The following is a 14,755-nucleotide window of genomic DNA, read 5'->3' as shown; positions in this document are numbered from 1 at the left end:
TGTGTGTGTGTGTGTGTGTGTGTGCGCGGTAAGTCCGTGTCTTAGTCTGGTGAAGCCAGGCTCTTCCATCCGTCACTCCTGTAGCCAATTCCAACAGCGATTTCTAGAACTTGCTTTGAGCCCTCATTAAAGCACCAAGCCCAATTCTGACTTCCCCGTGAATTTCAAATAAGCATTTTTTTCTCTTTGAATAAAACATTTCGTCCTGAGGGACTTTGCTATATTTTGTTGAAATCTCTGCAAGATCATTCTTCACTCTTCAAACCCTGCAGCAGCCAGCTCAGTGTTTTGTTTTGTTTTTTCTCAGCACATCTTCAGCTGTTTCAAAGAAGTCGACCAGACAGTTGACATTCGCAGTCTGTTTAAAGCTGTTTGAGCAGCAAGTGTTTAATATGTATGAGTTGTTGAGTTAACAACGCAGTCGAGATTTCCCTCCAAAAACGTCTCCCCGTTGCAGATGACAGAAATATTATTGGTAAAATTCACATTAAGATTACACAATTACACGACTCTGGACATCCTGTTGTACGGCTTTAAAAACCGTTTCACTGATCAAAATTCACTTATGTGCAGATTTTTCAGCCAAAAGGGGCAATAATAGCAGGTAAACCTCAGAAAGCCATTGTCATGAGTCATTATAACGCCACTCATGTTGTTGCTTTCCCAGGCCAAGCAGGGTGCTGTGCCCCCAGAGGAGCAAGGACCCAGCATCAAAAACCTCGACTTCTGGTCCAAGTTTATCACACTTATCGTCTCAATCATTGAGGAAGACAAGAACTCTTACACTCCTTGCCTAAATCAGTATGTCTCTAAGTTTTCTACACGGCCGTTCTACCTTTGTGTTTGCTTTGTTTCCTTGTACAAATTTAAACAGAATGGGTTTAATGACATTTTAATGTTATGTAGTTATCCACAGTTTCTCATAGTGCCATTAAAACTGCACTCTGAGGCTCTCGTCAGCTTTCCCGGTTACATGTTCTCCTTCTGCATCCAGATTCCCTCAGGAGCTCAATGTGGGTAAAATCAGCGCGGAAGTTATGTGGAACTTATTTGCTCAGGATATGAAGTATGCAATGGAAGGTGAGTAAAAACCGATAATACAGTTAGTATTGTGCTGTAGTCTTAAAAGTAGCGAGCATACAAAAACACAGAAAAGAAAAGAATTCAGTTAATATTCAGAGAATTTAATTAAACGTCTGTGCTTTTGTTTAACTATCGGCTGCTGGTAGTTCAGCACACTGGTTATTGGCCATAGCTGGACTCCCACTCAGTATATACAAATGGATATTAAAAAGCCACCTATTATATTAAACTCTCTTGAATGTTACAGTCATACAAACATTATACGCAAGTTTTGTTTTTGTATTAGCAATAAAATGATCCAGTTATTCTACTCGTGGCTATCTACATCCTCCAAAAACAAAAAACCATTTTAATCATTAAAACACATACGCACGCACACGCGCGCGCGCGCGCACACACACACACACACACACACACACACACACACACACACACACACACACACTGAATGTGTGCTCCATGACAAGCAGCTGTTCTTGCTGACTAACTGCCTGCCTGATTTAAATCTTCCAGTACCGCTGCTGAGAGCAAAGATCTCATTTTTTTTCAAACAATGAAGCAAAATATATTAATTTTGGTAGATCTTGTGATATGCATATTCTGATTTCTAGCATGCATATTTTTTATCTGATATTTTAAAAAAGTATTTATGCATAAAAATAAAGTTTCTGATAAGACAAAAAGAGGATTTGGCTCTATCCAAGCATGACTGGAATCATGTTTGTGTATTTTAAAACTATTTATTCTATAAAATGATCTGTAAAGTGTCAGTTTTTCAGTTTCTCTGTGCATAACAGACCTGCAGGAAATGCTGGCCGCCTAAACAGTCCTGGAAATACGTGTTTTCTCCTTTTCACAGAGCATGAAAAAAACCGCCTGTGCAAGAGTGCAGATTACATGAACCTGCACTTCAAGGTCAAGTGGCTGTACAACGAGTACTGCAAGGACCTGCCCTTCTTCAAGAGCAGAGTGCCTGAATATCCTGCGTGAGTAGCATCTTGTTTTGTAGAAACAGACGCATCCGGTGAAAAAGAATTATAGAATATATTTTTGAAATGCTCGAATTTAGTTTGCAAATATCTAAATTGTTGCTCCCCGTAGGTGGTTTGAGCCATTTGTCATCCAGTGGCTGGATGAAAACGAAGAAGTGTCTCGTGACTTTCTGCACGGTGCTTTGGAAAGAGACAAAAAAGATGGGGTAAACGTTTCCAGCTCCCTTCCTCCTTATCTCTCCTTCAGCCCTCTTGAAGCGCTGAGTCGCTGTTGTTATTCAAGCAGAATTATTGTAATCCATCCTTTGTACTTCCTCTGCCACACTCAGAGTTATCATCCAAAGTTTCTTCCCCACTCCCGCCCCGCCTCCCACACGTTCTCCTGTCTCCCCAGCATTCTTCAAAGACTGAAATAGAAAGCATGGACTCAGCAGTGCAGATTCTTGGGAAGTTTTCAAAAAGAGTGCCCGTGACTTGCATATGCTTAAAGCCAAAGATGATTCTGTTACAGCAGGACATTGTAAATTAATGGCCTTATTCCAAAGGTTTGACTGCAGAAAAGCTGTCCTCAACTCATTACCCTGACTCCCTGGAGTAGCACCTACTCACCTCTAGCCAATTAAGGACCAGGCGGTAACCAGCAGCCAATTTCAAGGAGACAGACAGGAGCTCCCACCTGTCACTGGATGGCTGTCTAACTGTCTGTACGGCTGGCTCTGAGAGGTCAGAGTCTCTGTACAGGCAGTGAAATATATCAAAGGTCCAGTTTAATAACGCATCTAATGGTCTGTCTGTATGGTCTTAGACGGGCACACAATCTCACCTGCAACCTTACTCATCCCCTTCTTGTGACTTTTTCTCCTTTAATTTTCCCCAGTTTTTAATCTTCCCGCGTATCTTTTCTGCCCTGCAGTTCCAGGTCACATCGGAGCATGCTCTGTTCTCCTGTTCAGTTGTGGATGTCTTTTCCCAGCTCAACCAGAGCTTTGAGATCATCAGGAAGTTAGAGTGCCCAGATCCGCAGATTGTAGGACACTACATGAAGCGCTTCGCCAAGGTAGGTGCAGTGAAAATGTCATTTGCAGGTTACAAAATAAAAATGCAAGACCGAGGTCTTCAATTTTTTTTCTGTACATGTTAAAACATTTTTTATAATAACAGTAATAATAATAAGAACTTTGATTTGTATAGCGCCCTTTAAGAAACCCAAGGACACTTTACACAAGAGCAGAAAAAAATATTTCCTTTGTTGTTTTCTTCTCCAGACCATCAGCAATGTGCTTCTGTCCTATGCTGACATCATATCAAAGCTGTTTGCCAACTATGTCACCATGGAGAAAGTGGTGAGTGGCCAAAGACATAATGACCCAATGTGGTTTTTCCACAGATGGTCTCATTTTATTCTGTTTGCCAAAAACCGAAAGCCAACTTTTGGAATAAACATAAAAACATGCGCATGTGTCCGCTTCTTTCTAGCCCTGCATCCTGATCAACAACATCCAGCAGCTGAGGGTGCAGCTGGAGAAGATGTTTGAAGCCATGGGTGGAAAAGATGTGAGCGACTCTTCTCCACTCGCAAACAGCCAAAACTTAGACTGTTTAATTATTCAGACATAGTTCCTAATGCTAGTATATCAGCCATGTGTTATTATTATCCTATCACACAGCCGCCAGTCAACCCAAACAGCTGAGTGAGTTTGTGTGTTTTTATTGTGGCATTTTAGCTGTGTGTTGAAGCTAGTGATATCCTGAAAGACCTGCAAGTCAAACTCAACAATGTCATGGATGATCTCAGCAGGGTCTTTGCTGTCAGGTGGGAACACGCTCACACATATTCATATCCAAATGAACACTACAGATGCAGTCTCTTAAACCTTCTCCCTTTCATCCTCTGTAGTTTCCAGCCTCATATTGAGGAAAATGTTAAGCAGATGGGAGACATCTTGGCTCAGGTTAAGGGAACCTCAAATGTGGGAAATGCCAGCAGCGTGGCCCAGGATGCTGACAATGTCCTGCAGCCAATCATGGAGTTCCTGGACAGCAAGTGAGCCAATCTTTAGCTTAAAATGATTCCCTATTTGGAAGCAAGTTTCTTCTGACTGACTGCCTGATTGACTTGTAGATAGAAGATTTGAACAGTAGGTGGGTAGGGTAACGATGCTCGTGGCTAGAGCTGGAGAAATTCCTGCACAATAACATAATCAAGATGAAAGAGTAGAAAAAAACTGACCTTTAAAACACTCTGGAGACTGAGCTTTCATCTTTCAGGGATTACCAGTGAATACACTGATGTGATGGTTTGAATCTTTGGCTTTGTTGGTTGTGGTTATACGATATATGGATAAAAGTATTAGTCCGTATCTTTTAATCTTTGAATTTGGGTGTTTTCAGTCCCATTCCCACAGGTGTACAGTGTACAATCCATCACCTAGCCGTGCACGCTGTCTTTACAAACATTTATGAATTAACGGTTTCTTAAGAGTTCACTGAATTTAACTGTGGTGCAATAATAGGATGCCACAACCACCCTTGTTTTTGTAGGAATGACTTGGAAACGTTATTTGCCTGTGAATGAATGAAAAATATTGAAATTTCCCCAAATTTTCTGCTTTTCTGAGCGTTTTTTCCCTCATGAAGGTATTTCTCTTTTTCATATTACCTCTTTTTCTTTTGATGATCCGATTTTTCTTCAGGTAGACTGTGTCTTTTCCCCTCTGCTGCTTAATACTTACGTCTCTTTCTTACTTGTGTCTCTCCCTCCTCCTGCCAGCCTGACTTTGTTTGCTAAGATCTGTGAAAAGACTGTGCTGAAACGTGTGTTGAAGGAGCTGTGGAAGCTGGTGATGAACACCATGGAGAAGACCATCGTTCTGCCACCGCTCACAGACCAAACGGTAAGAGCGCATAGAAGTATAAATGCACAAAAGAACATACAAACACACAAAATAGACATATTTAGAGATGTTTTCTTGGCTAATTTGTGTAGACGAAAGAGACATGTACACATATCCATCGCTATCATCTCTTTACAAAATGTTTAATAATTATTTGAAGTCCTTGCGGATGTTTATAGCAACATAAATGAAGATATTACATGTTCATATGGTGACCCCCGCAGTATATAAGGCCTACACGTGCACAAGTATGTTCTACTTACACCTGTTACTGCCAAGGCAACATCAAAGGACAGAAAGAAAGAAGAAGGAGGTGGAGAACGAGAGAAGGGAAAACAAATGCAGACATTTTGTGTGGCCCATGCCTAAGCAAAAGATCAAACAGTTTTTGCATCACATCTACATCCTACCCTCTGCTCACCCCCCCTACACGCAGTATATGCAGCATTGCCCTGCAGGTGCCTTCGTTCATCCAAACAATCCAGACGAAACCCTTAAAAAGCAAAAGAAAAAAAAGGACTGCACCATATCATTCCTGCACCAGCTCATGGCTGCTCTCCAGTATGTCAGTTGTTTGGAGAGATTCCTGATTTATGAGTAACTCACATCAGAGTTGCATAAAAATGTTAGCCTAAAGGATCCGACCCACTTCTGAAAAGAATGATACATTTTGGAAAGCAGCCGCTCTTCTTTTGTTTGTTTTTGGTATATGTGTTATTTCTGTTTGGTTATTAACTAAAGAGCCTCATATCACTGATAATAAAGTGATAATCTGTGGCTACTGTGACCTTCAGTCACAGGACGCAGAGTTTAATGTGCGCCAAAGCTGCACGATCACACCCACAGCGACACTCTTCATGTGAAGCTGCTGAAAGTTAAACCTCGTATTTGCTTTATGAGCAAAGAGTTGATGCTGTAACGAGTTAGCTTAGGTGTTATGGCTACCTGCTCAGTTCTCTACCTGTGCTTAGTCCAGGCTCTAAACAGGTGTCAGTTGCTCCACGTCCCTCCAGGCCTGGGGCCCAAACTTGTGATTTTGATTGATGTGGGGCTCTTTGCAGCTTGACTGACCCTTCTCTCTGGTTGTTGTTGTTGTGATTACTATTACATCCTGCTCCCACCGCTCTCCCTCCACAGATGATTGTAAGTACAGCACTCCTGTGTGTTTGTCTGTCTGTCAGTCCACGGTGGTCAATTTCTCTGCTATATGTGGCTGCGATCTTCCCCTGTTTTTACCCCACATCACACCGTCTGCCTTCTCACGACCTCACCTCTTTGATCTGTCTCATGTCTCCTCTTTTCTCTTCTCTCCTCCAAGTCTGTCTCTCGTTTGAGAAGACAGGAGCATGGTGCATTCCTAACTAGTTCTAATAGGTCCCACCCCACCCCTCAGCAATCTTCACCGATTAGCCCCCTCTCCCTTTTCTGCTGTCTCTTCTTCATGAACGCTCTCCTCAAACAGGAAATGGTACTCCTCTCCTCTGTTGTGCCTGGGTTTGGCTTGTTTCTTCTCATGCATTGCGCCCTTTTATGGGGACCCCGGTGAGGTGACTGATCTCTCGGTAGCTTGGTATCTACTGTCCCGACCAAACTCCAGCACCCCTTTTCCGCCCTTTCCAATCCTCTCACCCCACTGTCCCCACCTTTCCTACCTGTTTGAACTGTGTCCTGCCTTCCTACCCCCTACTGTGGGTTTGTTGCTTGCATCTGATCTATTTCAACACTGCAGTCTTCTCTCAGTATCCTGTACGACACTGTAGTGCACTGTATGTCTCTGCGGACCTGTCCTGTTGGTCTCTTCTGGTTTGGTTTCGTGTTCTGTTGTTGCTATAATTACTGTCATTGTGTTTTTATAAATAGTCTCGATGCTATTTCTTGGGTTTAGGTTGTGCAAACGAGGTACACGGTTTGTTTTCTTAATGTCTTAGGACCAAATATTTCACTTTCTGATGCTGACAACCTAAAGATGTATGAAAACATTTATTTTAATGTCAAGTTATTCATTCTGATCTCTGGTAACTTCCAATAAATTATTTAAGAGAAGCTGGTTTAACATCATAAAGATGCAGACTCTAAAATTGTTCTTTGGATGGAAGTTACTGCACAGAGCTTTAATGCTGCATAATTATTGAAAATATTATCTTTCAGTGATTCCACTAAGAAACTGGTAAAACTATCGGCCTGCCATCACACCTAAAACTCACTAGCACCATCCTGTTTAATTTGTGCATAAATCTAAATATTGTAAAACGATTTCTTTCATGATAAGCCCAATTTTAGTCTTGTTCACGTGACTGAGCGCCCTGTATTTTTCATGCAGGTAAAATGTTCGTGTGCTGTGATTGATAGCCAGAAAATGAATTTCTTATTGAGCAGTAAAGAGAGTATGCATATGTTTCCCCTAGGTAAAATTTTTATTTTAACTTTGACCAAGATGTTATATTACATTTCTTTAATGGAAACTATTACGTGCTAAGATACATTTAGATTTTTCCTTTTTTCATGCTTCCTGGCACTGTTTTTGCTTTGGATTGCATGCAAACAGGTTACGAGTGGCCTGGCTGAAATATCAGACCACATGCAAACAATATCTCTGCAATGATCATAAGTGAACAGAGTGCAGTCAAAGCAAAGTCTCATAATGTTGGATTGGCAATCGATCAAAAAAAGAAATAAACTGAAAAAACTGACGAGGGTTTTTCCAACATTCGTTAACATTTTTAAAGCAACGTCTGAGCTTTTGATTGCACGCTCTTATGCAGCCAGTGAGCGTGAAGTCAGACAGCAGGGACTGGCCACTGCTTGAAGTATTAACCACATGCTCTCTTTCCAGGGGAGGCTGAAGAGTGCTTCTCACAGCGATGTAAGGACTAAACCCCTTTAGATCAATGTGTCTTGTCTCTCTCCTCCACGTCTTCTCTCCATGTCTATGTCTCTCTCCCTCAGCTCCCAGTCAAACAAAGCAGTGGAAATATTGTTTTTTTTCACTATCTACATAGTGCTTTTTATAGTGTGCTGTAAACATACCTCTATTGGATGTAGACATTTGTGACTTAAACACAGAAAGTCAGTGTGTTCAGCAGTCACTTAATTTGACTCAGACCTGGCTGGCTATGTGCAAAAAAACAAAAAGACAACAGAGTGTGGTTTAGCTTCACAGCCAAATCAAAGGGAAGCCAAGCTTGCAGGGTAAAAAAGTATATTCATCACAGCAGCCCCTGCAACCAAAGGCACATCTATCTGCACGACTGACAGTTTAGCTTAGAGTAGCAGAGGAGGGATGCTGGATTATTCTTCCCTGTTGCTTCCCCACAGTTTCAGAAATGCACTCTGTTATTTGCTAATAAAGCTCTTCCTGAAACTTTTCTGCTATTCTTTTTTTATTGCATTATTTGAAAGAATACAAAACTACAGTTGGTTTTGGTAAACTTTCAAAACCGTATTTGTAACCACAGTCAGCAGTACTTAGGATACATCTTCTTACAAGAGTACTGCATTAGGCTGGACCAATAAATACCAGCACACACCACGGTGAAGCTTTATAGCTGCTAGATATGTGTGTGTGTGTGAGAGAGGGAGAGTGAGTGTATCTGTGTGCATTTGAGTGCACAAATATGTCTATTTTCCTGCCCTTACTACGAGCTGAACCACTTTCCCTTCTCCTTGTAGTGTTTGTGTGTAATGTTTTGGAATGATTAAAAGACAGATAAGTGTGATAACAGCACTTGAAGGAAAATGTACCGTGACACCTGTAAAGCGGTTCAGAGTGACTGTTTATGAATGTGTGTGTCAGAAACGTCGCTGTCCTCTGTGTGACACTAAGCCATTTACCGCCGCCGTTGTTTTGTCACGATAATAACAGCGCTCCTCTCTCTCTCTCTTTCTCTCTGCTTGTCTACCTTTCTTGTTCCTCCTTCTGCCTTTCTGTCTCTTCCAGGGCACTCAGCTCATCTTTAACGCTGCCAAGGAGCTCGGACAGCTGTCCAAGCTGAAGGTACAATATGTTTCTGCTACACTTACGCTCTGGGCCCGGCACCAGTGCTTCGGACTGAGTCTCTAATTGCTTAGAAAATATGCGGAAGAGCATATGAGGGGGACATATTGGTCATTTTGCTTTATGCCTCTCCCGCTGGCATCTTTAGGAGCACATGGTTCGTGAGGAGGCCAAAGCGCTAACACCCAAGCAATGTGCTGTGATAGAGTTGGCTCTCGACACCATCAAGGTAGAGATTCACTTTCATTTTCAGTGATTAAACATTGAATATTCTCTTTATTATCAGTGCAAGCGTTTCAGGAAACAAGAAGTCATAAATGTACAGTCTTAAAACCCAGAGTTTGGGACCAGGAAATGAGGGGTTTTTTTTATCCCTTTAGGATGAATTAATAAAAGAAAAATAACACATAATTTCACTCCCAAAGCATTTTCCCAAGATAACACAGGCACCCACATAGCACCAAATGTTAAAACGATTGTTTAAAGCTCTACGGGGGCTCTAATTTGCACATCATAGAAGCGTTTTGAATTGTTATCTGCAGTTGTCAGTATTGACTGGTTTAGTGTTGGATTCATGTGTGACTGTGGGAATGTCAGGATTCGCTGATGATCACTCTGCTGTGTTTATAATTATTTGTGCCCTTTTATTTCTTCAGTCAGCTGCTGGTCGGAAGATGTTGGTAAAATGTTTTTTTCCCCGCCCTTTTATGTGACAGCAATATTTCCATGCTGGTGGTGTGGGTCTGAAGAAGACATTCCTGGAGAAGAGTCCTGACCTTCAGTCTCTCCACTACGCCCTGTCCCTTTACACGCAGGCCACAGACAAACTCATAAAGACCTTTGTCCAATCGCAGAACGCTCAAGGTAACGTACAAATCTGTCTGTGTCTGAGGGGCTTTGAATTTGCTTTACCTTCCAGTATCTTCAGTTGTTAAGTATGAGCTTAACTACCTACAGCATCTTACATAATTCTCTGAGGAAGGGAAATGTATTCCTTCTTCGCTCACACTCTCAGAGGAGCCCCTCTCGCTGCCCCCTCTGTTGATGTTAGGGTTTTCCCAAATGCCAAGTTTCTATACGCTCAAAGTATCTCACGTGCCTCGTAGAGCGTAAAATTGAAACTGCAACAGCACAATATTTCTCACTGTCCTGAAATGCTGAGTCTCCTGATAGCGAGCTTCTGGAACTGCAGCCACTATTCTGTAGATGATCTGACAGCTATTTGCAATGAAAAAATAAATACCTACCCACTCTGTTTTCCTTCTCTTTGATGCTGCTGCTCAGCCTCCGTCCTCCTGTCACATAGCTGTGTAACAGCCATCCCGTTTCTGCCATCAGACGCTCACACATAGTCCCCGAGCACTGGTAGAAATGCCTTTTGAGTGGATAATCATTTAAAATTGAATTTTTTAACTAATGTGGCTTTTGATGTTGCAAGACACAGTTTTTTCACTGCTTATTTGGTAGAAGTAGCTCAATTTCCCCAACAAATCAGGGAAAATGCTTTTTACATGTTGGTCTGTTTTCTACTCTGTAATTGTGAAACTCTCTGCAAACCTCATATTTCTTCGTGTGTCTCCTTTCTCTGTCTACTCCCACCTCCTGCCCCGTCTGTGGGACAGTGTTCGGCGGGAAGGGGGTGAGATTCACCACTAGTGAGGATGTTTACCCAGAAAAGGGTATGTGGCACTCAGGCTGAGGCTCTGAGACACCAAGGACCACCAGAGAGCCTCCAGAACAAAGCCCAGCAACCTCCACCTTTTCACCCACCCCCACCCCCACCCCCCCATGTGCATCCTGAAACTGTCCTGCCTGCTCAGATTCATCCCAACAGACAAATGCAATGCACAGACTGAACACACTCTCTGCCTTTTTGAACACACATACATGCCCACCACCACAGCAAGAATGGTAACTTTATGCATTCATGCATGAAACGTACACACTGATGTCTGTATGTACAGAACTGCGCTGAATACATACGCCGTGGACAGTATGTATGAGCAGACACGACGCATGATGCGCGGACATCAGACAAATATAATAGAAATGCATTAAAGCGTGGAGGAATTCTGATGCAGCATGATGTCACCCAGAGAAGCCAGGGGGCTGTGTGTGTGTGTGTGTGTGTGTGTGTGTGTGTGTGTGTGTGTGTGTGTGTGTGTGTGTGTGTGTGTGCAATCTGATGAGTCTGTCCTCAGGTTGTAGAAGCAATTATTTATTTCCAGAAACACTGGGAGGAAATCTTTTTTTTACAGTGTCACTGTCCCTCCCACTGTGTTTGAAATGGCAGATGCTTGAAGAGGAAGAGTAGGATTATTATGAAGATGATGATGGCTGTTGGCTTAGTTTGTCTGGGAGGGCTCTCTGTCCTTCCCTACCCTGCAATCGCATCCAAAAGCAGGCAGAGATGGAAACACCCAGTCAGCTTCCACACGCAGCGCCACCCTCCCCAAAGCGGTGATGGGAAAGGGTTCTCAGCTCGTCTCCCCTTAACAGATCTAGCCAATCACAAACAGTCCATCGGGTCAGGTGGTCTGATTTCCGTCTCTTTAGATCAGAATAAAAGAGTCTGACTTGCTCTCAGATGCGGTATGTTCATACACGCTCACACAGAGACATATGCATTCTGCTGTTTGTGTGTGCACTTGGCTTCGCCGTTTAATTTGATGCTACGATGATGATCTGGTGCTGCGCAAGCCCTAGCACCCCGACAGTCATCTCAGATGAGCGGCTCAATATGACATTGTTAACACTGCAGTCTGTTACACGTCAAGTTGTGTCACTTTCCTCTGGAAAGAGACCAAAGATGGAAATGTGTAAGGAAAGAAAAGCATTCAAAGTAGATTTTTATGCAGATTAATGCCTAACTGTGAAAGGTATCCACTACCAACAAACACTAGCAAATGAATTTTGTTGGAATAGTTGAGATTTTGAAGTGTTGCTCTGAACTGGTGTGTTCTCAAGTTTGATTGTCTGACTGAGCTGAATCCCACTTTCTCATCCTTTACCTGTTCAAAATGGTGACACCAGCTTTTTAGTTCTGATGAAGTATGACTGGAAATAATTCAAATGCTCCTTTTTGCAAGTTTTATGGAAAATCATCTATTTGAGATTGAATAAACAAGCAGCAAAGAAGCGTATCTTTCGCCTTCCTGCCAGCTGGTGGATGTCCCTGACTGTAACAAGGAAGCAAATTAACTCCCTGTCAAACAGATTTCACTGAGTAGTTTCTCCAACCATATTAGAGTGGATGATTAGAGCAGGATGAATGACCAAAGCTCAGTGGAATTTACTCGCAGCTGAAAGAGTCTTTGATCAGCGCTGACGGTCGGTCTCGCGTGCTGCTGGCTGTGAGCGCCGATATTTGCGGTTAAAATAATCAACTCATTTGTGAATAAGTGGCAAACTCAGGCGATGCTTTGGCACATTTAAAGTACAATTCTGAGATTTAATATCTATTTTGGTGACGTTTTGCAATATGGTGCAAAATGTGCCTCTGATTGCCGTGTTTGTTAACGAAGAAAGGGGCTGCTTTTTCCTGGCAACATCTTCCTGCCTCCCAGCCAGAAAAGTTTCTTTCTCATCTCTCATGGATGTCCTCTACTGAGTAGACAAGGCCAGATGGATGACTGCTGCTCTCTTTGGTCCTGTTGGCAGTGAAACCAGCAATCCCATAATGCTCCCCTGAGAGATGCAGAGAGCCGCGTGCCAGGAACACTCTGCCGTCTAACTCCCACAGACACCTTGTTTAGTGGGCGGCTGGTTAAAAACACAAACACACAGGCTGCTGGTCGTCGCCACAAAGATACCGTTGACAGAGCGAAGACGCTAATTAAAACACTGAAAATTAATGTCCATCTGTCACTGTATCCTTCTGGAGTTGTACGTGGATATAAACCGCTTGTTCACATGCGGCACAAGGAAAGATCATCATCCTCCCTCCCAGACAAAGGTGTTAGAGCCTGGTGAAAGCCATCTAGACTTGTCATCTTCTTCCTCAGGCAAAAAGTAGAACTCCAAGGACCCCAAACAAGCCCAGGTCTGGCATAGCGTAGAGATGAAACAGTTAAATGACTTTGATGTTTGATTGAAATGCAATGAAATGACTGATTTTAACCAGGAAACATCTGAGCGGTCAGTTATGAGGGTGTGTGTCGCTCTCGATCCATAAACTTACATTAAATGATGAAAAAACTAAACAAGGAGGAATAAGAGCAATCTCTCTTCAAGAATGGAAATATAGACATTAAAAGGACAAAAGAGCAGAAAATATGAAAAATCTTCTATTCGCTCTTCTTGCAGAAAGCTTTATTAAAGCAGTCAGGCATCAGTACTGTCATCCTATACCGACGGGCCGGGGAGGCCGAGCTGCTTCTCCCTCCACGTGGTCCCTCCCTCTCTTGGCCCTCCTCTTGACCATGCTTGGGTAAAAGACTTTACCAAGGAATGGGTGTATCCATCTGAGCATGCCCAGACATGATCTGTGTCGGTGGGGGGGGGATCCACACCGTTAGCTGACCTTCTCCAGCTTCTCTCCTGTCTTCTTCTCTGCCTCTTACTAACCACCCCGCATCCTAACAGACACTTTGCATCTATGAGTGGGCAACAGTTACCACAGTGATTGCCTCTCAGTCGCTCAGGTTTAATCATAACGTAGAATGCATTACCAAAGGAGATAATACAGCTATTGCAGGCTTATTGTTATTATTATACACTACCGGTATTAAACACATATGCCCACTCATAGCTGCTTTGTCTGAATGTCCACTTCCAGACCACAACATATGCACAAGCAGAACTCTGTGCTTTATTTTAAACGCTATTATTTTATAAAGAAACATTTGAATAGTCAGTACTCTGCTTTATATTCACCAGGTTATAACTGAGTCCATTTCGTTGTTTCTTTTGTGAAACTGAAATGGAAGTGTAACTTTTTTTAAATTTAATTATGGAGGAGAATTCGAAATAGAGGGCACAGCGGCTGCGACATTAGCACAGTGGAGATTGGGAGACTCGAGGGTATTAATGGCACTTTTACTCTTTGTCCTGTCCCGTCAGGCTCTGGGGTGGACGATGCTGTAGGAGAAGTGTCCATCCATGTGGAGATTTTCACTCACCCGAACACCGGAGAGCACAAAGTCACGGTGAAAGGTGAGCAAAAATATTTTGTATCTTTGTTGTTTTCACATTTATTGGGACTGAATCTGAGGGTATTTCTGGAAATAACATTCAAGTCATAGTTTAACATTTAAACATTGCTAGACCCCGCGGGCAGGACTGTATGGCCATAACAGGGCACCAGGATATAGCTCTAGCTTTCATCTGCCATAGAAAAATATGATTTTGTAATGAATACTCTTCCAATTCTATTTTCATTATCTTGACCATAAACTGAATGTGAGGCCTGAGGGAGAGCCAGTATTGTCTGAGTTTCCTGTTCACTCGCCCTCGCTTACCGCTCCACTTTTTCACACATTTTCTCCACACGAATCTCACAGTCACCCACACCTTCCCGCTCTCTTTCCTTCCTTTAGCTCTGTCTTTCTGTCTGTTTCAGTGGTCGCTGCAAATGACCTGAGGTGGCAGACGCAGGGAATATTCCGGCCTTTTGTGGAGGTCTATATCATCGGCCCTCACCTCAGTGACAAAAAGAGGAAGTACGCCACGAAGTCAAAGAACAACAGCTGGGCTCCCAAATACAACGAGACCTTCACTTTGTAAGTGGTTGATGTGCATCGATGATTTGAGGGATTGTTTCGAGAGATTTTTGTAATATTCTCCATCGCCCC

General features: G+C 42.7%; 1 protein-coding gene across 1 annotated transcript in view; it reads left to right on the top strand.

Annotated features, from left to right (window-relative positions):
- unc13a (unc-13 homolog A (C. elegans)) overlaps window positions 1–14,755 on the top strand; it is a 46,500-nt gene that overhangs the window by 28,240 nt on the left and 3,505 nt on the right. The window contains exons 26-42 of the mRNA XM_085265991.1: window positions 668–801; window positions 995–1,080; window positions 1,943–2,069; window positions 2,185–2,281; window positions 2,989–3,132; window positions 3,341–3,418; window positions 3,552–3,629; window positions 3,800–3,888; window positions 3,973–4,119; window positions 4,846–4,969; window positions 7,803–7,832; window positions 8,907–8,963; window positions 9,112–9,192; window positions 9,680–9,827; window positions 10,586–10,642; window positions 14,025–14,117; window positions 14,524–14,683. Of these exons, the coding sequence (XP_085122117.1) occupies window positions 668–801; window positions 995–1,080; window positions 1,943–2,069; window positions 2,185–2,281; window positions 2,989–3,132; window positions 3,341–3,418; window positions 3,552–3,629; window positions 3,800–3,888; window positions 3,973–4,119; window positions 4,846–4,969; window positions 7,803–7,832; window positions 8,907–8,963; window positions 9,112–9,192; window positions 9,680–9,827; window positions 10,586–10,642; window positions 14,025–14,117; window positions 14,524–14,683 (1,730 nt within the window). The remainder of the gene's footprint in view (window positions 1–667; window positions 802–994; window positions 1,081–1,942; window positions 2,070–2,184; window positions 2,282–2,988; window positions 3,133–3,340; window positions 3,419–3,551; window positions 3,630–3,799; window positions 3,889–3,972; window positions 4,120–4,845; window positions 4,970–7,802; window positions 7,833–8,906; window positions 8,964–9,111; window positions 9,193–9,679; window positions 9,828–10,585; window positions 10,643–14,024; window positions 14,118–14,523; window positions 14,684–14,755) is intronic.

Source organism: Mchenga conophoros, linkage group LG23 (genome assembly GCF_057382185.1).
Source record: "Mchenga conophoros isolate Kocher_MC1m ecotype Shallow Benthic linkage group LG23, M_conophoros_male_GT1.1, whole genome shotgun sequence".
NCBI classification, from domain to species: domain Eukaryota; kingdom Metazoa; phylum Chordata; class Actinopteri; order Cichliformes; family Cichlidae; genus Mchenga; species Mchenga conophoros.
Note: the sequence above shows the minus strand (reverse complement) of the source record. Positions and strands in the feature narration are given on the sequence as shown.